Source organism: Canis lupus, chromosome 3 (genome assembly GCF_048164855.1).
Source record: "Canis lupus baileyi chromosome 3, mCanLup2.hap1, whole genome shotgun sequence".
Classification (NCBI taxonomy): domain Eukaryota; kingdom Metazoa; phylum Chordata; class Mammalia; order Carnivora; family Canidae; genus Canis; species Canis lupus.
Window position 1 is genome coordinate 68075405 of NC_132840.1, and position 23949 is coordinate 68099353.

Consider the following 23949-nt stretch of genomic DNA (forward strand, 5'->3'; position numbering starts at 1 on the left):
GGGGGGGTGGGGGGGTGGGGGGTGTCCCTGGGTCTCCAGGGGGTGGGAAGCGTTTCTCCGGAGCACGACTTCCGGCCTGGAAGGGAAGCCCGCTCCCTTGTCTCCCAGACCGATTGCTCCCCCCCAGTCCCCGCCACGCGAGGCTGCGGCGCACGGTATGGGTGTGTTTGTGTGTGTTTGTACGGGGAGGGCGTTTGGAGGGAAGGTTACCCCGAGCTCCGTGGCCGCTGGGGGGCAGGGATCCCGGTGACAGAGACGGCGGCGTATTTTCTGCCTTCCACTTGGAAGCCTCCCCTCCCCTCCCCTCCCGCCCCTCCCCCTCCCCTCCCCCCTCCGGGCGCTCCGGGTATTTGTTGGGGCCCAGGCGAGGGGTGTGCCCGTCCGGAGCGTCCCCAGCCCTTCGGGAGAGCGGCGCCCAGGCCCCGGGGCCGTCCCAGAGGAGCGCGAGCGGGGCATGCCGCGTCCCGCCGGCCGCCGGGTTCCGCGCCGGCGCAGCCTCCGGCCTCAGTCCGGAAAGAGCTCTTGCTGTCGCTGTGGGCTGGGGGAGAGGCAGCCGCGGCCTGGGCCACGGCGGAGGGCACAGTAACCGGTGGGAAGGCTGCGTTTTCACGAAGGACTCGGGTGAAGCTGCAGAGCTGCCTCTGAGCCCTGACTCCTTGGCTTCCTGGGTCGGAGGAGATCTTGTAATGGAGTGGTTCTTCGTCTCACACTAGCAAGATGCCTGATTTCCTCAGGACCGAGGGGTGAGTGAGCGGTGGGGTGGTTGCTCAAAACCGCTGGGAGATACACACTGAATATCCTTGTCATCTTTTTTTTTTTTTTTTTTTTTTTTTGGAGGCTTCTGTACAAAGTACAAAGTAAGATTCCTCTGAGTGGAGAAATGTAGGGCGTCTCTGCATCTGATGGCAAATGTTGACACTCGTGGTCCCTGACATCGTCAGATCTAAGTATATGCTTCATCACAAACTGATTTTGGGATTCGAAAGTTGATTTTCTCCTCTGGACTTTGTTTGCTTTAGGTTCTCTGGCTGAGGGGAATTTCATCTGCAAAACAGGAATGAAGATGCTTGCTTTATATAAAACATGGAGTTGTTTTGAGGATTAAATAAAATGGTGCTCTTGAAGGCACTTAATTCCGTGCCGTTTCAAAGGACTTGGATGTCCACTATCTCAAGGCACATTCATCTTCACATTAGTGTGGTCAGGCATTCCGCCCCCCCCCCCCCTTTTTAAAAAAATTTTCATTTATTTAAGTGCGGGGAGGAGCAGAGGCAGAAGGAGAAGCACATTCCCCACTGATCAGGGAGTGGGATGATGCTGGGTTCCATCCCAGCACCCTGGGATCATGACCTGAGCTGAAGGCAGACGCTTAACCCTCTCAGCCACCTAGGCATCCCCATTTTCCCCTTTGAATGGTGAAGGGAAAACTACCCCTGAGGACCTCTGACTTCTTGTTTAGTGATCTTTCCTTTATCTCATGCTTCTTTATAACATTGTAATAAAAGATAAGGTAATGAAGGAAATTATTGTTATTAAATGTTATCTACTGATTCGTTTCAGATTGAAGAATGTCCCGTGTTCCACTGGGGAAAGTCCTCCTGAGGAATGTCATCCGGCACACAGATGCTCACAATAAGGTGAGGCGTACAAACTAGCTATTCCCCAACATTTATTGGAGGCATACAGTGTGCCAAGCATGATTTTGGTACTTTGGAGATACAAAGATGAATAAAATAGATAATTACAATCAATTTGATACATACTGTAATGAAATCTGCCTTGGCGTATTAGGAGAGTCTTGGCAAGAATGCATGGTATTTGAACCGCTATATTTGAATTAGTTTCTTGATGAACAGGTTCAAATTTACCAGCTGTAAAATATCATTCCAGACAGAACCTCATGTACTCATAGGGCAACAGAAAAGAGCATGAAGCACTTTGGAGCATGGCAAGAAATTGTGTGCATCCAGAAAGTAAGGAATGTGGGGCAGAGTAGTGACAGAAGATAAGGTTCAAGTGGAGAATTAGAATTGGATTGTGATGCTTGGAGATTGGACTTTTCCTCTAAACAATAAAGAAGCTATCAAAAAAATTTTTTTTAAAGATTTTATTTATTTATTCATGAGAGCCACAGGCAGAGGGAGAAGCAGGCTCCATGCAGGGAGCCCAACATGGGACTTGATCCCTGGTCTCCAGGATCACACCCTGGGCTGCAGGCGGTGCTAAACCACTGCGCCACCGGGGCTGCCCTATCAAATGTTTTTAAGCAGGGTTTTGTATTTTAGAAAGATGGTTTATTAACTGGATTAGGGGATGGATTAGATGGAGTGAAACAATAGAGACACCAGTTAGGCAATTGCAGTGCTCCAGTTGAGAGATGAGGATGAGTTCATATGAAAACAATGACAGGGATGAAGATGAGGAATTAGGAGATAAATCCAAAGAACTTGGTGACTAAATTGAAACATAAAGGGTTATCATTTGATAATTGCAGCTTAATTACAAAATACAGTGATAAATGAGTCTATGCAGGGTTAAAAAGGTCTGTTGCTGTAGGATTCTACATATTTGAGATTCACGGGGTCAGATTATAATTATTATTATATTTTTTAAGATTTTATTTACTCATTCATGAGAGAGACACAGAGAGAGGCAGAGACATAGACAGTGGAAGAAGCGGGCTCCCTACAGGGAGCCCAATGTAGGACTCGATCACAGGACCCCAGGACCACACCCAGAGCCAGAGGCAGACGTTCAACCACTGAGCCACCCAGGTGTCCCTCTGGGTTGGATTATTTAGCCACTCTAGAGAATCCATAATTTGTTTCTCAGGTTCCTGCTTATAACCTACTCTGTAATGCAATAATTAGTACAGAGTATATTAGTCAGTTACTTTTCTGTGATGTAAAATGTTATTTTTAGTTTTTTTTTTTTTTTTTAATCTAGATTCAGGAGGAATCAGATATGTGGAAAATAAGAGAACTGGAGAAACAGATGGAAGATGCTTACCGGGGGACCAGGAGGAAAATGTTACCCAGTAGTTCAAGGTGAAGTTGCAGCTTTGAGAACCAGTATTAATTTAGATCTTGTTCAGAACCTTCAACTTTCATTTAAAAGCATTTTATTTAAAAAAATAATAATAATAATAAATAAATAAATAAAAGCATTTTAGTATGCTAAAGATAGAGGAGTTCAGTTCTGTGAATCTTTAAGCCTTCCTTCTTCATAAATCTAGACCCAAAAATAAAAAGTAATGGTTATGGTGCATGTGGCTTAACTCTTAGTATTTATTTGCAATGGATGATTAAAAAATTCTACCTTGAACAATCTTAAAAGTTAAGGATTCTGTGTATCCAGACCTTGTCTGGTGGCTTTTAAGATTTTCTGTTCCTGACTTAGGGTCACTTAGTTATTATTCATTCCTTTCCCCTATTAGTCTTTGATTCTCTCTCAGCCTTTTCTTTTTTTTTTTTAATTAAAAATTTTTTTAAAGATTTTATTTATTCATGAGACACACACACACACACACACACACACGGAGGCAGAGACACAGGCAGAGGGAGAAGCAGGCTCCATGCAGGGAGCCCGACGTGGGACTCGATCCAGGTCTCCAGGATCAAGCCCTGGGCCAAAGGCAGGCGCCAAACTGCTGAGCCACCCAGGGATCCCCTCTCTCAGCCTTTTCTTTACCCCATCTACTTGCTGTGTTGGGGCACTCAGCTTTTCACATTACCTTTTTAATAATTTCAATGTGAAATGCATAATTATCCAGTTGTCTGTGGAGGTATAGAAATATCTGAATTATTGGAAATATCTCTTGGGCTTCATATGCCTGTTAGTGTAGAGCTGTATGTATGAAAAATGACTAGTAATAATGCTGATTTCTAAAGCCACTGAGGGAATAGTTAATAGATATTTAAAAAAAAGGGAGTGTGCCTGTGGCATACTCAGGATTTGGAGTGTGATTGGCTATATGTGAAGGGCTTTTTAAAATTTTTTTTTATTTTTTAAAGAATTTATTTATTTATTCATGAGAGAGACACACACAGAGAGAGAGAGAGAGAGAGGCAGAGACACAGGCAGAGGGAGAAGCAGGCTCCATGCAGAGAGCCTGATGTGGGACTGGATCCTGGGTCTCCAGGATCAGGCTCTGGGCTGAAGGCAGCACTAAACCCCTGAGCCACTCAGGCTGCCCCTGTGAAGGGCTTTAGACAAGAAAATATTCAGGGTATCCACAGTAAAGAAGGCAGAGGCTCAGTATAAAAATAAATATCTTTGCAGTCTGTTTTCTTGCTGAAGATGGTCCTTTGAGAATTTAGAAATAAAGTTGGTGCAGATAATTTGTCTTCTGTTGGTGGTTCAATTCCAAGAGGCATTTCCAGGAACAAAATGTTGTTTTTAGAGTGAATTATCGATACCTGTCATAGTATAATAAATCTTTAAAACATAATCTCTTTGGAAGTGGGGATTCTGATTATCTCTTTCCCTGCAGCTAGAATAGTGCCTAGCATATAGGAGGCCCTTAAACATTTTTGGTAATTCATTAGCTTTCTTAGTGATTTGTTAGTGGATCTTATAAGCACAGGCTGTATCCCTTGGTTCTCAACTGTTTTTCTTCCCCAGCATACTCATGGGTTAGGCCTTGCTCCTACTGTTATTAAGCCCTCATGATAGCAAATTACTAGTTTTCTGGGAAGAGAGTATATTTCTAGGGTAGTTTGAAATGTCCCTAGCTGTGATTATGCTCTACTTTCCTCTTTGCATGCCCTTGTACTTGAGAATCAGTGAGCTATAGCATGCCACAGTTCATAAGTCATTTTGTCTTGTATTCTGCAATAGGTTGGGTAGTAATGGTCAGATTTTCACTGAACAACTGTTCAGACTTAACAGAGAGGAAGAGATCACGTCTTTTTGCCTTTTTTTTTTTTTTTTTTTTTAAAGATTTTATTCATGAGAGACATAGAGGCAGGGACACAGGCAGAGAGAGAAGCAGGTCCCATGCAAGGAGCCCGATGTGGGACTCGATTCCAGGACCCCAGGATCACACCCTGGGCCAAAGGCAGGTGCCAAACTGGTGAGCCACCCAGGGATCCCCTATTGTTGTTTTTTTTAAACACAATATCAAGTGGTTTTATTTTCCTTTTAGTTTGTTCAATAGTTTTTTTTTCAGTGTTTATTTATTTATTCATAAGAGACAGAGAGGCAGAGACATAGGCAGAGGGAGAAGCCGACTCCCCATGGTGAGCCTTATGCAGGACTTGATCCCAGGATCCCTGGATCCTGACCTAAACCGAAGGCAGACGGTCAACCACTGAGCTACCCAGGTGTCCCTGTTCAATGGGTTTTATGCATTGACATTCCATAAAGGAACCTCACTGATTGCTTTTCATTGTAAAAGTTCTGCTTTTCCTTATAGCCGGATGCGTAGTGATGGTTTTGATGAAGAAAGTCAAAGAGACTATTGGAGGCCAAAGAATGAAATTTCTGGGGCACTGGAAGATGATTTTCTTAAGGCTAAATCCTGGAACAAGAAGTTATATGATTATGAAGCTAATATGCCGGACAGGTTTGTAACTAAATTCTTGTGACCATTAATAATATTTGGCCTGAGAATGTGTACTTTTAAAAATTATTTTGACAAAAAATTCACACAAATGTTCATAGCATGATTATCATAATGGCCAAAAAGTGGAAACCCAAATGTCTATCAACTGCTGAATGGATAAACAAAATGTGGTACAGTAGTTCCCCCTTATCCATGGGGGCTATGTTCCAAGACTCCTGGTGGTTGCCTGAAACTGCCTAGTACTGAACCCTATATATACTCTGTTTTTTCCTATACGTACATACCTATGATAAAGTTTAAATTCTAAACTGGGGACAGTAAGAGATTAAATAAAAATAGAACATTTATAACAATTTACTATAATACAATTTATGTGAATGTCATCTATCAAAAATTGTACTGTACTCACCATTCTTCTTGTGATGATATGAGATGATAAAATGCCTATGTGGTGAGATGAAGTGAAGTGAATGATGCAGGCATTTTGAGTACTACTAGGCTACTCCTGACCTCTTGACAATATGACAGAAGGAGGGCAACTGCTTCTAGAAAGCGAAACTACAGATAAGGGGGGGCGGATGAATGGAATGTTACTTGATGGTGAAAGGAATAAAGTACTGATGAATGCTACAACAGGGGTGAGCCTTGAAAACAGGTGAAAAAAGCCAGACACAAAGAACCATTTATTATATGATTCTATCTATATGATCTGTCCAGAACAGACAAATCTGTAGACAGAAAGTAGACTCATGGTTGCCATGGGCTACAGGAGAGGGAGGAATGGAGAGTGACTGCTAAGGAATGGAGTTCCTTTTTGGGTGATGAAAATGTTCTGAAATTAGATAGTGGTTGATGGTTGCACAACTCTGAATATACTAAAAGCTACTGAATTGTACACTTTAAAAAAGGGTGAAAAAAAAATAAAAAAGGATGAATTTCCTGGCCTGGGAATTACATCTCAATAGGATTGCGAATTTCCTGGCCTGGGAATTACATCTCAATAGGATTGCTGTGTAAAAAAAAAAAAATTGTCCCATTGTAGACAGTATTGTTACAAGTTGTTTTTGGAGAAGCACTTTACAGCTAAAGAGCAGGATAGAAGAGTTCCTTAGTGTTTCCTGAGAATGGCAAGTTCTCTTACAAATGGACAAAAGAATCCTTTGTGTCTGAAATAATAACGCAGTACAAAAAATGTAGCCAACTAAGTTACTGAGCTTGAAGATGGGATTGGCTCTATCATTATCTCTATTTCCTTTGTTCTCTGTGCATGTCTGTGTCTGCATGTACTCCTGAGTCTCTTTTTTTTTAATTTTCAAAAATGTATGCATTGCTCTAATACATGTAATGAAATATGTCATCTTACAGATGGGGTCACAGTGGTTATAAAGAGTTATACCCTGAAGAATTTGAAACAGACAGGTAAGATAAATAGGCTTATTGAAAAAAAAAGCTAGAAGCTGTAAGATTAATACTAAGTCTGTACTGACGTATAGTATCGTAAAATTGGGTTCCTAATTTTACAAAGGAGATGACGTTTGCCATTAAAAATGTAACCCAGAAAAATAACAGGCAATTTTGTGGGGAGATAATTGGTATATTGCCTTCTCCTGATTGATGTTCTGCATATATATATATCATTTAGGTTTTTTTTTTTTTTTAAGATTTTATTTATTTATGAGAGACACAGAGAGAGGCAGAGACACAGGGAGAGGGAGAAGCAGGCTCCTTGCAGGGAGCTCAACGTGGAACTCGATCCCGGGACTGCAGGATCACGTCCTGAGCTGAAGGCAGACACCCAACCACTGAGCCACCCAGGCATCCCTGTTTTTTTTTTTGTTGTTTTTTTTTTTTAATTCATGAGAGAGGCAGAGACAGAGGCAGAGGGAGAAGCAGGCTCCCTGCAGGGAGCCCGATGTGGGACTTGATTCCGTGACTCCGGGATCATGACCTGAGCCAAAGGCAGATGCTCAACCACTGAGCCACCCAGGTACCCCAGCATTTAGTTTTGTTTTTTTTTTTTAATAAGATTTTATTTATTTATTCATAAGAGACACACAGAGAGAGATGCAGAGACACAGGCAGAGGGAGAAGCAGGCTCCATGCAGGGAGCATGATGTGGGACTCGATTCCGGGACTCCAGGAATATGCTCTAGGCCAAAGCCAGGTGCTAAACTGCTGAGCCACCCAGGGATTCCAATATTTAGGTTTTTTTTTTTTTTTTTAAGATTTTATTTATTTATTCATAGAGAGAGAGAGAGAGAGGAGAGAGAGAGAGTAGCAGAGACACACAGGCAGAGGGAGAAGCAGGCTCCATGAAGAGAGCCTGACGTGGGACTCAATCCAGGGTCTCCAGGATCATGCCCTGGGCTGCAGGCGGCGCTAAACCGCTGCCTCACCGGGGCTGCCCAACATTTAGGTTTTTATACATAGTATTCAATACAGTAACTCAGTTTGGCAGATTAGAATTTTTACCTTAATTTTAAGAAAACAAAATAAGGAAATAAAACTCAGAGTGATAAAGTCTCATAGTAATCCTTTGTTAAAGCTCTTAGTTAAAAATTCAGATGTTAACCCCTACTTACTTTTTTTTTTTTTTTTTTTTAAGATTTTATTAGAGAGAGAGCATGAGCAATGGGAGGGGCAGAGGGAGAAGCAGACTCTCCCCGCTAAGCGGGGAGCCTGATGTGGGTCTCAATCCCAGGACCTCTGAGATCATGACCTGAGCTGAAGTCAGACACTTAACTGATTGAGCCACTCAGGTGCCCCAGCCCCAACTTTCTATCCAGAATGCTCAATACTAAAATATAAATACGCTTTTTATTTTCTATAGTAAAGCAGTTTCTCTTTTTTGTTAGTAGTGATCAGCAAGATATTACCAATGGAAAAAAAACATCTCCTCAAGTAAAATCATCTACCCACGAGTCTCACAAACACAAGAAGTCAAAGAAATCCCACAAAAAAAAGCAGAAAAAAAAGTCACACAAAAAACAGAAGAAAAGCAAAAAAGAAGCCACAGATATAACAGCAGATTCCTCAAGTGAGTTCTCGGAAGAAACCGGGACTTCTAGTACCAGGAAAAGGAAACAACCACATAAGCGCAAGAAAAAATCCAGGAAAAAGTCTCTCAAAAAATCTGCTTTATTCTTGGATGCAGAAAGTGACACTTCCCAGTCGGATGATTCTGCATCCAGCAGTTCTGAGGAAGGTGAGGAAAGAGAGACTAAGAAAACCAAAAGGAAAAAGAGCGAGAAAAATGTTCACATCCCTCTAGTTAACAATGAAATACAAGAGAGGACAAATAAACGCACAAATTGGAAAGTGGCTACAGATGAAAGGTCTGCAGAGAGTTCAGAGGAGGATTAGATGAGACATTCTCCATTTCCCATCTGACTGGTTACTTACAGCTCTTCCACCTTGGGGTTCTGCTAGTGACTATTCCCAGCACAGGGGCCCTGAGGTCAGAGCTGTCCTGTGCCATCTACATTCGTTCTGACAGACTTCTTGTCTTCTATTTTGGCCTGTTAAACTTGATCCTCTTACTGTTAATAGGGAATCTGGTATTTTGTTATGAAGTTTTCTCGAAGAGATTATTTTTTGCAATTAATCACATTTAGGGTAGAGTGCATATACAGCAAATTAAAGGACCCAGAAGGCTGAATCCAATAACAACCTGGGTACACTAATTGGGATGTTGAATCTGGGGAAAGCAAGGGCTGGGATCAAGAGGTGGATTGGAACTGGTGCTGTGTAGAATGTTGTAAGGGAACATCGTGTTGCTGTTTATATAGGTGCCACAACTTGACCTTTTTTGTCTTCAGCCTTGGTGCTTTGATCTTTCTGTATTTTGGCCTCATAGATGTGGTCCAGTTTATTTAATGAGAAGATGAGTATAAGAGCAAAACATTTTTCCTTCATGATAACATCCATAGACGGCTGTTAGGAGTCTAGGGTTTCTGTCAAGTTTCCCTGCTGGACAGGGTCCATAGCTACACTCACTATATCCCTAAACATAGTAATTGGTATAGTAAATGGTTTTCTACTTCCATTGCTGTATATCGCCTAAATGGACTTGTGTTCAAAATTATTTCTTTAGTTATCTTGGGGAAGTCCTCAACCAAATGGGATAAAATTAGGAATTAGTCATGCTCATGGTGCTCTGAACAGGATTCAGGGTAGCAATTGCCAATTTAAATATTTGTTCATTTCTAAATCTATTAATGACCTTGAGATTTTCCCTGAAACTAGGTCGAATCAGTTCCAAAATGAAACAGGCTTCTCAGGGACGCACCTACTTCTTCCCAGTCTGCCTTCTGATTAAAGCACCAAGCAGAGACCATAGTATTTCCCTTTGCTATATACTGTGATCCCTACTGTTAAATCCTAAGAAACCAAAATGTCACGGAGAAAAGGCTGGCAGAACACAAGTGAATTTGTTCGTTATGACAGGATATCAAGTGACCCACCATTGTTTTTCCTGGTTGTCACTTCATGGGCTGCGTAGAAAGCTTGAAAATGCAAGACCTTTAGTTTTGGTTCTACCACTAATTAGGTAGTTACAACATCTGGAACAGGTAAGTTAACCTCCCTGGCCTTACTTTCCCCATGTAGAATACAGAAATGCTTCATGGCAGCAGGACAGCGTAAGACACCAGCAATAGAATATAACAACATTCCATGAGGTGGTAATACTTTATAGTTCTAACTACTAAAGTTGTTCTCTTTACAGAACAGATGTCTAATAAAATGTTTAGTCATAAAATATATGGCTGGCTAGAGGCTCCCTATCCCTTGATTATAAGCAGGTGCTACCTTTGGGGATATTTACTTGAAATATTAATACTTTGGTACTTAATTGTCAGTGTTCCATGGCGTATATTTTTACTTTTGGGATTGGTAGGGGCCCAAGGTGGGGGAAAAACAGTCTGTAACTACTACCTCTTAACCTAAAGACAAATTGTTATGTTCTTGGAGTAAGTGAAATCTGTTGGAAGGAGTTTTCAGCACGAATTTTTTTTAGTATTGTTTCTGTGCTTTAAAAGTACTGATTCTAGCACAGACTCAGGAAGATGGGCCAGTGGAACAAGGCGTCTCCAGGAAGTTGGTTCTACTCAGTCCTGACCTTCCCTTCCTCCCAGACTAGCAGGCCTATTTCTTTCCCAAGAATACACATCTTGCCTGTTTTGTTTTTTGCCATGTTTACTTTTTTTGGTCATGTATAAGCAATAAAGCTGTTTTTCTGTTCTTCACCTTTCTCAACCCCAATTTCTCTTCTATATTTGGCTTAGGATGGCCCTTCAAAACCTAAGATCTCTCATGTGCACTACTGGTCTTGGAACAAACTCCTAGTGTTCCTGCCAATCAGAGATCTCTATATTAAGTCCTAAAATGGGATTAAGAAAAAAAAAAGTTGGAGAAGTCACATTTATTGAATAAATTGTGATAAAACATGGAATTTCTGAATTCCAAATAAATAAATTTCACTTCTTGAACATTTGATCTGTTACTTTTTAGCACCAATAACAGCCTCAAGTTCACCTGATGACAGGCTGACGACCATCCCCCACTGGCCCTTTAATCTGCTTAACAAGTCCTTTGCCTCTGTCATCCTCCCAGGGGATGGCCTACTGCCCTCCTTTCTGGACAATCTGGGCAAACCGGCTGGTGATGGCAAGAGTAGTGTCAATGAAGCGGTCCACACAGCTCGAGAGACAATTCTCCGTGCGAGAGTCTAGGCGATTCCCTGGCTTCTCCACACATTTATCCCAGCACAGCTCCATGAAGTGATGCACCTTAAGAGGAAAGAAAATTAGTAACCACTGCTGTCTGCATTTACTTCCTTGAAGGCCACTACCTATTTTTCCCCAATTGTGTTAAGTTCGTAATCAGACTAAATTTTCAGGCCGGGTTATGTTTTCTATTTCCAAGTGGCACCAGTGTAAGCTGGCAAGGTATGGTACCAATTAATTTCCTCCAAACCACTGCTCTCTTGTCATTCCAAACCTATCCCTTAGGCTAGTTCTTAAGTTCCAAACCTTTTGGGGGCCATGGACATCTTTGTGAATCCAGGGAAGGTTAATGGATCCACTCTCCATTAGAAAAATGCACATACGGGCACAGAAAATGTGTTCTTGCTGTTTAATTCTCCGAGAACCAACCCCCAGCCCCCAAAGGCGGGGGGAAAACCATTTACTGACGGCTTTGTCTCGGGAGACTGGGTACTAGGCTGCCAGTCCCTACTTTCTGCGGTCCTAAAATGGGGCTGTCATCTCGGTTCGAGGCGTGGTCAACCCGCCAGCCACGCTGCTAGTAAGGGGCCACGCCGGGTTCGAACCCCGCCGCCGGGGCTCCACAACGCCTGTCCTAAACCACAGTCCAGACTACTTCGGAGCCCGCCTTTCTCAACGGACGTTTCGGGGCTTTGTCGTTCTCAAACTCCTCACCGCATAGGACCTGTGGTGAGGCAGCAGGCGACTGCAGACGCAAGGCCGGCAGCGGATGGGTGCCTCGTCCAGGGCCGCGCGCCCGTAGGGGGCAAAGGCAGGACCAGAGCCAGAGCTTCCGAACGCCCAGCCCAGCGACAGCGAGCTCGCCGCCGAACCAGGTGCCCGTGCCCTGGCGCCGCCCGAACCTTCCTCTCGGCTTTACCCTTTCTCCCTAGCGGGCCCCGAGCACTGCGGCTCACCGGCGGCTGGGGCGCCACGCCTCGTTTCTCTCCGGGAGGAAGCGGGCGCAGCAGGAGCGAGCCCCAGGCCGCCCCCGGGGTGAGGTCGCGGGCTCCGCTCGTTTTCCCTGGCGGCTGTCACTTCACGGGCTGGGAAGAGTCTGAAAATTCAACTTGTGCTTCACCCTCCTGTCTCTCCCCCCCCGGACCCTGTCCCCGCACCTGTGCAGTGAACTGCGCCTTCTGCTGTTCGGCCGCCACCAGGCGCTGCAACTCCGCCTCGTCCTCCTCACCCAGCTCCGCCATCGTCCGCCTGCAGCGCGGGGCCTCCCGCCGAGCGTGTGCGCGCATGTGCGGCGGGCGCGCGCCAGCTCCCGACTTCCGGTTCACGCGGCGTTTCCCTTCGCGGTCGGTGGGTGGGAGTTTGCGAGCGACTGCTTCCGGGTTGCTGGGTGACCTTGAGCCTTCAGGAGGGAGATGGCGAGTCTCTGGAGGCTGAGCGTCCTGTGCGGAGCTCAAGGAGGCCGAGGTGAGGGGTGCTAGCAGCGGGAGGGTCTTCGCGCCGCCTCCAGCCGGGGGAGGGAGGCTTCTGAAGCAGGGAATCCGTCCGCCGTCCCGTTGGCCGATCTGGCGCCTGTCTACACCACAGCAATAACCACCGTTGTCTACGCGCCCAGATGTTTTCCGGAGCTCGCATCTGCCCCGCTCCGGGCAGACACGGCGGTAGGGGAATCTGAAAGAGCCCCTGGGAGTTACAGTCCTCCTGAGGCTGTTCCTAAGAGTTGTCTTTTTTCTCCCCATTCACTGTCCTTATAACGCGCATCAGAAAAAGGTGGGCTTAGGCTCTAAGCCCCTGGCCTTGCCCATTGACCCCGGATTGGCGGAGAGCGGGTTCCGGAAATCAGTTCGATAATCATTGAACTGGGCATTTTTCTTATACCAGGCACCGTGGTAGGGATGGGATACACATGTGTATGGAACATAGGCCCTGCCCACGAAGAGTTTTCATTTTTATAGGGAAAACACATACAAATGTGATTTAACAAAGCCAAAAACCGTTGTGTTGCACATAAATTGTTATGCCAGTCCAGAGGAAGAAAATACTTGGCTTTCTTGTTTTGGGAGAATTACCCTGTCTTGGTTCCTGAAGGAGCTGTGTGTGTCTTGAGGATAAGGAAGGTCACAGAAGGAAGGGCATGACAGTTGGAACTACTGGGGTCAGTAAAAGTGATGATGAAGGATGTAGAAACTGCGAGGCAGGAGAGAAAACAGACTGGGTGTTACTAGAGCACGAAGCTCAAGGTGAGGAATGAGAGATGAATCTGGAAAAGTGAACTGGAATCAAATCGTGGAAGAACTTGCCTCGATAAGGATTATGCGTTTACCCGATGTGAACGGGACCATTGAAAGATTTGACATAGAGTTGCAGTTTGTTATTTATTTATTTTTAAGATTTTATTAATTTATTCGTGAAAGATAGAGAGGGAGGCAGAGACACAGGCAGAGGGAGAAGCAGACTCCCTGTGGGGAGCCGGATGCGGAACTGGATCCCAGGACCCCCAGGATCATGACCCGAGCCAGAGGCAGATGCTCAACCGGGGAGCCACCCAGGCATCCCAGAGTTGCAGTTTAGATTGGCCATTTGGGTAACACTGTGGTAGATGGACATCATAGGAGATGGGATGGGCTAAGACACAAGTCCAGGAGATGACATAGGACACTTATAGTAGGGCAGGTAAGGATTGTGAGGTTCTAAACATGGAAAGTAGTACAAAAAAGAGCAGGTTGTCCCAAGAAATGTTAAGGAGATATGTTGATATGATTTGGTGATTGAGAGTTGAAGGGAGAGGGGCGTTTTATGTGACTTCCAGATTTGGGGGTTAGGTCAAGAATGGCTGGGATGTCACTAGATAATGTGGGGGAGCGTGCAAATGGAAGACAAGTTGGGTTGAGAAAGAAAGTTGAAGAATGATTTTCATTTTTGGTGTGGCGAGTTTGAGAATCTTGTAGGATATCTCAGAGGAGAGGCCCAGCAGGCACGTCAACTTCTGAAACACTGGAGAAATAGCAGGGCTGCTGATATAGAACTGGGTGTCATCAGCTTATAGGCAGCATAAACTGAGTGACAAAATGGCCAAGGGTGGGCTTAGGATGTGAGGAGAGCAATGGGATGCTGGGAAAACATTTAAGAGTGAATGCAAGAGGAGACTGATTTTCAACAGAGTATTAATAAGTAAGTGCTACTATTTTCATTTTACAGATAAGGACATTGAGGCTTAGAAAGACTGTTTAACTTAATTGCTCATCACCTCCCACCTAGTAAGTGGTGATTTGTGTGAACTTGGGTCTGCCTATTTTTTAACCAAGAGACAGGATCCAAAGGGGGACAGAAAAGGATGGGTTCAAGAGTACAAGTGGAGGGGCGCCCCGGTGGCTCAGTCAGCTAAGTGTCCGACTCTTGATTTCAGCTTGAGACATGATCTCAGGGTTGTGAGATTGAGCCCCACGTCTGGCGTATGCAGGGCTTAGAGCCTGCTAAAGATTGTCTCTCTCTCTCTCCCTCTGCCTTCTCCCCACTCCCAAAAAGAGTACCAGTAGAGAGGAGCACCTGGATGGCTCAGTCAGTAGAGCATGCAACTCTCCATTTGGGGTTGTGAGTTGAAGCCCCACATTTAGTGTAGAGATTACTTAAAAACAAAATTTAAAAAAAAGGACATGGAGAAACTGATCTTGAAAAGGAAGATAGCAATAGATGTTTTTCCCAAACTAGACTGAATTCCTTGAGGACAAAGGCTGTCTTTGTCTCTTGCTCTTATATGTCGTAAATGTTTGTTGGGTGAATGCATGGAAAGAGAACGGAGCTGTAATTTACTTGTTAAAATTAGTAAGAGTGCAGCCGTTTTACATAAATGGTTCATTGATTTTTTTAAATCTTTTTTTAATCTTCATTGATTTTTTTAAATCTTTCAAGGGCTACTTAGTGTGACCTCTTAGCAGCCCAGGGAAATAGATACTGTTCTCATTTGCAGAGGAGATGTTATGCCCCCTTTGGGATTAAGTAGCTTGCCTGTGGTTATTTAGAAAGTCTGTCAGGCCTGTTAAAAGAGAAGTGTTTATGACCTCCCTAATGTCTCTTTCCTCAGCTCTGTTTCTCCGAATCCCAGTGGTCAGACCTGCTCATGTTTCAGCATTTCTCCAGGACCAGCCTGCCCCAGGATGGTGTAGAACCCAGCACATTCACCTGTCACCCAACCACTACTGTATGTTTTTTTTTTTTTCATTGCTGCTGCTTCTTGGGCTCTGGCCCTCTACATCTGGCCAAATTTTCATGCCTTTGGCAGGACTGTGGAGCAGAACTCTTATGTCCACCTCTGTCAAATGAAGACCTACCTAGCCAGTCCTTTTGGGCAGACAATGCCAGCATGGTTGAGTGATGCCATTTAGAGTCATAGAGACCCTTCTGATCTAAGTCCTACATTTTCAGTTTTTTTAAAAAGAAAATCACTCTGTAGGAAGAGTCTGTACAATGTAGTCGATCTTATTTATTTAGCTGATAGGAGCCAGATATAAATAATTTTAGAATAGTAGAAAATTTAAAAAGACAAATATTTATAGCTAAAATTGACTTGCCTATTTTTATTTAGGTCCATATTAAAATCACATGGCTTTTTTATGACTATTATAGAAAATTTGTAGATGAATAATGAGTTAACTGTTATTTTCAGTTTTAAAGTCTGGAAAGATCTGTGTTTTGCAGAGATAAGACTTCTCTTGATTCTTAAGTCAACAGCTTACATATAGTTGTATCTGAGTTATGAGAAGTTAGGCAAGTACACTTTTTCTGCTCTTTAGAATTATTTTATTATCTTTGAAAAAGTTTTGTTTCTCTAGTCCTTTGCTAAGTTCAGTTAAATTTAGGAGAGTGGTTTTAATTTGGGGTGTGTGGACTGAAGGAAAGCACTTGATATTATAAATATAGTTTCTATCTCTGTATCCATGTGCATTTTTCTAGGGAGCAGCTCCATCCTTCCATTAGATTCTGTAACCAAAATAAGATAGAGGCTCTCAAAGAAATGTTTAAAGCCCATTTTTTTTTCTCACTTATTTAAAAGAAGTTCTCCTGTTCCATATTTGTTTTGGGCTATTTATAAGTAATGGGACAGAAGGACCGTAATCCTAAAAGTTCATAACAGAACTTTTTGAATTGGCTGGTTTAATTTTGTTTGGAAGGATTTTTATTATTACCTTACTTCTAATTCTAAAGATTAGAAAGTGCAAATAAAAGAGTAATGTTTTAAAGGAATTCTTCAGGTGGTACTAACTTATATTATTCATAAGTTATCTGTCTAATACACTAAAATTTGAGATTGGTAATTCCACAAAGATATTTTGTTCATCTTCTTGCCTGTCAACAAAGTGGGTCAGTCTTATAATCAGTCTCTGTTGGCACCAAGACACCTTGTGCTAAAGAACTTCAAAGAAGGGAAGTAGCATCTTTCTCAAGCACTTTCTTTATCCTACTCTCTTTATGCTCAGAACAAAGTCTTATATGCATGCTGTTTACCATTCTGTCAGCTGGGTTATTTTGTGGCAGACATTGAATCTGAGAGATGTGTGTTTCCCCCTTTCAACTCTTATGAATCTGGTTCCTCGTTTCTGTAGCTGGTTCCAAGGCTGCATCTCTCCACTGGACTGGTGAGAGGGTTGTCAGTGTTTTGCTCCTGGGCCTAATTCCAGCTGCTTATTTGAATCCTGGCTCTGCGATGGACTACTCCCTGGCTGCGGCCCTCACTCTCCACAGTCACTGGCAAGTACAGCAGGCCCTTCATTGTTATGTTGTCTGCTCAGTTTATTTGCTGTGAGCCTGTCTCATTACTGCATATGAGGGAGAAGTTGATTGAGATACTCAGACCTGGAGACAACTTTAAAACATATAGAGAATATTTATATGCTCTGATTTATATGTCCACTTGCCTATTCAATGTCTTCACTTCCATATCTAATAGACATTTTGAATATAGCATGTTATAATACTCAGTCCCCGATCTCCCCCAGATCTCCTCCAGATCTCCTCCTCTGGCACTCTCGCTCATCTGAATTAAAGGTTTTTCCATTCTTCCAATTGTTCATGCCCCAAACCTGGTCATCATCTTTGAATTCAGTAGTAGTCTCCTAACTGGTCCTCCTTCTGTCTGTTCCAACACAGCAGCCCCCATGATCCTGTTAAAATATTAAGTCAAATCAAGACATTTTCCTTCTCAAAACACTTTCCCGTCTTTTAACCTTCCCCAGACTGAAAGTCAGAATTCTTATGGTGGTCTACAGACCCAATGTAGTCTGGCTCTGTTCCCACATCTTCAACTACTTTCTTCTTCATTCACACTGGCTTTGATCATTCTTAGACATGCCAGGGACACTCCAGACCTCAGGGCTTTACATTTACTCTTGCTTCTGCTCAACATACTCTTTTTCTAGTTACATACTTGGCTTATTCCTCATTTCCTTCATATTTGAAGTGTCACCTTCTCAATGAAGCCTTCTGTAACCACTTGTTCACAATTGCAGTGTCCTTCCCAGCATTCCTTATCCCTCTCCCCTATTTTATTTTTCTCAGTAGTGCTAATTACCTTCTTATGTTGTCTCCCCTCATTAGAATGAAAGCACAGATACAGAAAATAATGAGAATCAAATTCATGGCTTAATGAATTATCACAAGGGTAATTCTGCCCAGGTCAAGAAATAGAGGGATGCCTAAGTGGCTCAGTTGTTAAGTGCTTGCCTTCAGCTCAGGGCGTGGGTTAGGGGTTGGGTCCCTGCATGGAGCCTGCTTCTCCCTTTGCCTGTGTCTCTGCCTGTCTTTTTGTGTCTCTCATGAGTAAATAAATAAAATCTTAAAAAAGAAATAGAACTGTAGGAGCTGCTTCCGTGTGTTCTACCTCAGTCATAACTGTTCAGCATGCACCCACCAAGGACCATTATCCTGATTTTTATAGTAATCCCTTCCTTATATTTCATCATAGTTTTATCATCTAGTTGTCCTTAGACACTATAGTTCAGTTTTGCCCTTTTTAAAAAAATAAATGGAGATTTTTTTACTTTTTGTTTACTCTTAATATCTTTAGTGCCTAGAGCAGTACCTGACACATAGCACTAGGTAAATAGTTGAATGACTGAATTTCCAGTTTCTATTTATTTTATCCAGTGTATGTAGTTTGTTAGATTTTTTTTTTAACCTTTTTTTTTTTTAATTTATTCAGAGAGGGGGGGTGCAGAGACACAGGCAGAGGGAAAAGCAGGCTCCATTCAGGGAGCCCGACGTGGGACTCCATCTAGGGTCTCCAGGATCACACCCTGGGCTGCAGGCAGCACTAAACCGCGGCGCCACCAGGGCTGCCCTAGATTTTCTAAGTTAATGAACCTTCTGAAAAGTTTGTAAGTAACACTTGGGTTCTTTGAATTGTTCATTTTATATTATTTTACAAGGACAGTATGATATTGTGGGAGAGGGAAGCATTTTTGTATTGCTAGAACTGAAAGGACTTGGGAATATCTTAACCAACTCTGTTACTTTGCAGATGTAGAAACTAAACCCCAGGGAGGTTAAGTGACTTGTCAGAATGATTTTGTAGTATTAAAGGGAGATTTTTACTTACCTAGTTTTCTGGGGTTGGTTGGGGAATTACCTTTAACCAGATAGACGTTTCAAAGTAAAGGATTCCAGTTGTATATTAAATATTAGATCATAAGTACAGTAAGATTTCTCTAATATGTGGCTTTTTGGCAGGAGATCCATCTAAATCCATGAAAAGTCAGAATAAGAGATAATTCTAAAGTAATATATTTTCTATTATTTTCATTTATTTTATACTCCTCTAGTTTCCTTACTAATTCTTCCTTCCTTTTCTCTGTCTCTCTGTCTCTGTCTCTCTCTCTCTGTCACACACACACATACACACACGACTTCAAAGAGTTGTTTATAATCGTGCACTACTTCCCCAGCATTCAATCTCTTTTAGCCTGTACTAATTGGTCTTTTATCACAACTACAAAGCTTAAGTCATTCTTACCAAAATCTCCCTAAAACCTTCATTTTTCCAAACCCAGCTGTCTGTTTTTGGTCCTACTGTTACTTGAACTCTCAGCAGAATTCAACCTAATTGACCATTCCCTCCTTAAATGATTTCCCTTTGGCTTCCTAGATGCTGTACCCAGCATTCTTTCCTCTGTCTCACCAGCTGTGCCTTCAGTCTCTGATGCCTACTTCTCCCTTTGTCTGACCTCTGAATAATAAAGCTCTGAATCCTGGGCTCAATCTTGCTTTCCTAATTTCTCTTAATTTCCTGAGGTGAACTCAGATCTAAACTTTTTCCTGATCTGCAGACCTGTATTTTCCAGTTGTCTAACCAGCATAATCCACTTGAATGTCTAATGGTTGTCTCAAATTTAACATTGCCCAGAATCACTCTTCCCCCACTCAGCTCTCTCTTTTGATTTTTCCTCAAAGCCACCTCCTTTCCTGTTCTTCCCTAATTCAATTAAATCTAGTTGCTCAAGCCAAAAATCCCAGGAATTATTTTAGGTATTTCTTTTTGTCTTATCCTACATCTAGTCCATCAGCTCTTTCTGTTAGTTGTCTCCTCAAAACACAGCTTACCTCAATTGTCCCTTCACACCGTCTTCCCTGTCACCAGCCTAGGTTAAGCAAATAGTCTTACCAAGGCACTTGGCCTCCTAAGTGGTTTTCTGTTTCTGTTTTTGCCCCCCACCCCTTCTGCCTGCACTGTTCATTTGCCATATTATGGCCAGAGTGACCTTTTTTAAAAGTAAAATTATAGGGCAGCCCCAGTGGCACAGCAGTTTAGCGCCGCCTGCAGCCCAGGGCATGATCCTGGAGACCTGGGATCGAGTCCCACGTCAGGCTCCCTGCATGGAACCTGCTTCTCCCTCTGCCTCTCTCTCTCTCTCTCTCTCTCTCTCTCTCTCTCTGTTTCTCGTGAATAAATAAATAAAATATATTTTTTTTAAAGTAAAATTATATTTATCTAAAGAAGATCTACAAATGTCTCATAAGCATGTGAAAAAATGCTCAACATCATTTGTTATTATAGAAATGCAAATTAACGGGTGTCTGGGTGGCTTAGTTAAGTGTCTGACGCTGGATTTCGGCTCAGATCATGATCTTGGGGTTGTGGGATCTAGTCCTGAGTCAGGCTTCCTGCTGGGCTTGGAGCCTGCATAAGAGTCTCTGTCTCTCTCTCTCCGGGGGGGGGGGGGGGGGGGGGGGGGAAATAGCAAATCAAAACCATAATGAGATACTACTTCAAACTCACTAGGATGGCTGTCATCCACAAGATGGACAGTAACATGTGTTTCAAGGATGTCGGGGGGTGGGAGGTGGGGAAGGATGTCTGGAAGTTGCCTTGTAGTTCTCTGCTGGGAATGTAAGAAGTTACAGCCACTTTGGAAAATGGTTTGGAAGTCCTAACAAAAAACGTTACCATATGACTCAATGATTCCTCTTTTAGGTGTTATACCCCTCAAACTTGAACACATATGTTCTCACACAAAAGCTTGTGTAGTAATATTCATAATGTTATTTATAATAGCCAAAAAGTAGAAACAGTCCAAATGTCTATCAGCTGATGAATAGCTAAAGAAAATACAATATATTCCTACAAAGGAATATTATTTGGCCACACAAAAGGTTGAAGTACTAATACAGCATGGGTGATCCTTGCAAATGTGAAATGAAAGAAACTTGACACAGAAGGCCACCTGTTATGATTTCGCTTATATAAAATGTACAGAGTAGGCAAGTCCATAGAGACAGGAAACTAGTTGTTGAGTTAATGAGCTAATGGATATGGGGTTTCTTTTTGGAGTGATGAAAACGTTCTGACATTAAATAGTGATGATGTTGCACAACTTCATGAATATACTAAAAGCCGTGTTAGTGTATATTTTGAAAGGGTTAGTTTTAGGGCGACTGGCTGGCTCAGTTGGAGGAGCATATGACTCTTGATCTCAGGGTTGTGAGTTTGAGCTCCACATTGGGTGTAAAGATAACTTAAAAAAAAAGGATCGATTCTATGGCGTGTGAATTACATCTCAATAAAGCTATTATTAAAAAAACAAAATTATGTCACTACTGACTTAGGTTACTCCCAACTTAAAACATATCTGTCGTTTCTCATTACATTTCAAATGAAATTTTAAAAATCTTTTTTTTCTCGAGATTTTTATTTTTAAGTAACCTCTACATCCATTGTGGGGTTCGAACTCAAAATCCTGAGATCAGGAGTCCTGCAGTTTACTGACTGAGCCAACCAGTGCGTCTGAACTCAGACTTGTGACCTTCGGGGCCCTGTGTGATCTACCCTTGCCTTCTGATCCCCGTGTTCTCCAGCCACATTGATCTTTTTACTATTTCAAAGATGCCACGGTCAATGTCCCTTTTGTTTAGAATGTTCTTCTCATTTAGTCCATCCTTTCTAAAATATTTCCTCATTGCACATACGTACTTTTTTTTTTCTGCTTCACCAGAATCCGTTCCATAAGGGCAGGGGTGCTGTCTTATTTGCTCTTCTTTCAACATATATAACAGGTCCTGGCACATAGCGTCTGCTTCATAAAATTTTTTTTTTTGAATTAATGAAAAACTTAGTAGAGCATTTGCTTTAAAGTTTATTTTATTTTATTTTATTTTTAAAGTTTATTTTTTATAGTAATCTCTACACCCAATGTGGGTCTCAAACTCATGACCCTGAGCTCAAGAGTCATGTGCTCCACCGACTAAGCTAGCTAGGCACCTCTCGAGCATTGGTTTTAGTTAAAAAACAAAACAAAACAAAACCCCCAAGATTTTGTAAATAGAACGGTAATTACTTTCTTTGAGGGAGGCGGGCAGGGGGATAGGGCGACTGGATGATGGGCACTGAGGAGGACACTTGATGGGATGAGCACTGAGTTTTATATGTTGGCAAATTGAACTTCAATAAAAAGAGTATATAATAAAATAAAAATAATAAAACAAAAAACCTACCCTCTTTGATATTAATAATGAGAAAAATTGAATCTAAAGAAAAGCAATGTCTTTATTATATTACTAGGAAACTCATAGCCCCTTCATTTTGGTTTATGATTCCTGTTACAATGAGTTGTATTTTGAACCTGATAATTATTTTTTGCAGTCAAGTTAGCCTTTTGACTTGTGATTTTTCTTTTGTACTGTATTTTTTTTCTTTAGGGGCCTTGGACAAGTGGTTACTGACTATGTTCGAGGGGATGGTTTGCAGAAAGCTGTCAAGGCAGGCGTTTTGGCACTCTCAGCTTTAACCTTTGCTGGGCTTTGTTATTTCAACTACCATGATGTGGGCATCTGCAAAGCTGTTGCCATGCTGTGGAAGCTCTGACCTTTTTGACTTAATACCTTCAGAATTGATTGTACACCTCTTTGCCTCTGCTCTATCATGCCCTTCAGCTCACAGTAAGGAGGAAATAACAGATAAGTCTAATGGTGAGACAAACCTCTTCTAATCACCTGGTCATTTTTTAGAATTTAGTCTTTGAGGAAAAGGTTTGAGGCGAATTGTATCCAAGAAATTTGGAGACTGGGTTCCTTGTTCTGGTGAGTTATGGGGTTGTCTCCTAGCTTCTCATAAGACTCATAGCATAATTAACCATTATGTATGAGCTTTTGCCTGTTAGCATATCAAATTCTTAAAGGGAATTCAGCTTTATTACTATCAGTACATGATCAAACTTCTGTATTTGTCCTGGGAATGACGGAGAAAGGGAAAACCTGTTAATTCATAAGTAAAGACTTAAAATTAGTGTTTAATTTTTGAAAATTGCCCTCTCTGTTCAGTTGATACCGGTTACTGATGGTTACATGTCCTAGGGAAAGTTTCAAATTAGGAAATACTGCTCTCTGACATTATTCATTTCTAAGTCCTGGGAAGAAGAGCTTGGAAAGCTTCTGAGTATGGAGAAGTTCCATATCGGGAAGAGGTCCCCTCATAGAAGTATGAAAGTATTATAGATTCTAAACTGAGACTTAATCCTCAAATGTGTTTATTTTACTTGTCCTAAAATAATCTGTCTACGAATATAAAAAACTGTAAGTAATTGTTATTTTCCCACTGTAGGAATCTTTAATGTGAAAATGTATTCTATGAAAATAAAGTTTTTTAAAAAATAAAATGCTGTATAATAAATTGTATTCTACTCTTTTATGTACTAACTGTCTCTAGTTTTATTCAATAGAACTTGGTGTCTGTTGCATATACACCAGTAAAACAGGACTGTTTAAATTTCCTTCTAGGGCTCAGCAGTTAGGTAAATTACAAAGTACCGTAATACAAAAAAGTCTTATATGTAATAGGCAGAAATATATGGAGTATGAGTAGTTTGGGATGAGAAGAGTATTAAGATTAAATACATTTGACCCTTGAACAATACAGTTGGCGCAGTCAACTTACATGTGGATTTTTTTTTTTTTTTAAGATTTTATTTATTCATGAGAGACACAGAGCGAGGCAGAGACACAGGCAGAGGGAGAAGCAGGCTCACCACCAGAAGCCCAATGTGGGACTTGATCCTGGACCGGAGGATCATGCCCTGAGCCAAAGGCAGATGCTCAACCACTGAGCCACCCAGGCGTCCCATATGTGGATTTTTTTTTTATAGATAGAGTACAATAAATGTATTTTTAAAATGATGT

The 23949-nt window shown here is 42.1% G+C and overlaps 3 protein-coding genes across 15 annotated transcripts; 2 read left to right on the top strand and 1 right to left on the bottom strand.

Annotated features, from left to right (window-relative positions):
• The first annotated feature begins 14 nt into the window (after nucleotides 1-14).
• Nucleotides 15-10812, top strand: NKAPD1 (NKAP domain containing 1). Of its 12 annotated transcripts, none has more exons than XM_072821988.1 (8): nucleotides 15-155; nucleotides 615-743; nucleotides 838-947; nucleotides 1561-1637; nucleotides 2947-3047; nucleotides 5417-5566; nucleotides 6932-6985; nucleotides 8422-10812. In XM_072821988.1, exons 4-8 carry the CDS (start codon nucleotides 1569-1571, stop codon nucleotides 8927-8929), a joined length of 882 nt encoding a protein of 293 aa, XP_072678089.1. In that variant the 5' UTR covers nucleotides 15-155; nucleotides 615-743; nucleotides 838-947; nucleotides 1561-1568; the 3' UTR covers nucleotides 8930-10812. The 12 variants fall into 12 exon arrangements, with proteins under 12 accessions (XP_072678089.1, XP_072678096.1, XP_072678087.1 ...); XM_072821993.1 differs by having other exon boundaries at nucleotides 112-155; nucleotides 628-743; XM_072821995.1 differs by lacking the exon at nucleotides 838-947 and having other exon boundaries at nucleotides 8425-10812.
• Nucleotides 10813-10973: 161 nt separating this feature from the next.
• TIMM8B (translocase of inner mitochondrial membrane 8 homolog B) lies at nucleotides 10974-12614 on the bottom strand. Its single transcript, XM_072821998.1, has 2 exons — nucleotides 12450-12614; nucleotides 10974-11355 (listed from the first exon to the last, which is right to left on the bottom strand). Exons 1-2 carry the CDS (start codon nucleotides 12576-12578, stop codon nucleotides 11188-11190), a joined length of 297 nt encoding a protein of 98 aa, XP_072678099.1. The 5' UTR covers nucleotides 12579-12614; the 3' UTR covers nucleotides 10974-11187.
• On the top strand, nucleotides 12568-23429 carry SDHD (succinate dehydrogenase complex subunit D). Of its 2 annotated transcripts, XM_072822005.1 has the most exons (4): nucleotides 12568-12756; nucleotides 15371-15487; nucleotides 16890-17034; nucleotides 22474-23429. In XM_072822005.1, the coding sequence occupies exons 1-4, from the start codon at nucleotides 12705-12707 to the stop codon at nucleotides 22637-22639; spliced, it is 480 nt and encodes a 159-aa protein (XP_072678106.1). In that variant the 5' UTR covers nucleotides 12568-12704; the 3' UTR covers nucleotides 22640-23429. The 2 variants fall into 2 exon arrangements, with proteins under 2 accessions (XP_072678106.1, XP_072678107.1); XM_072822006.1 differs by lacking the exon at nucleotides 16890-17034 and having other exon boundaries at nucleotides 12599-12756.
• The last annotated feature ends 520 nt before the right edge of the window (nucleotides 23430-23949 follow it).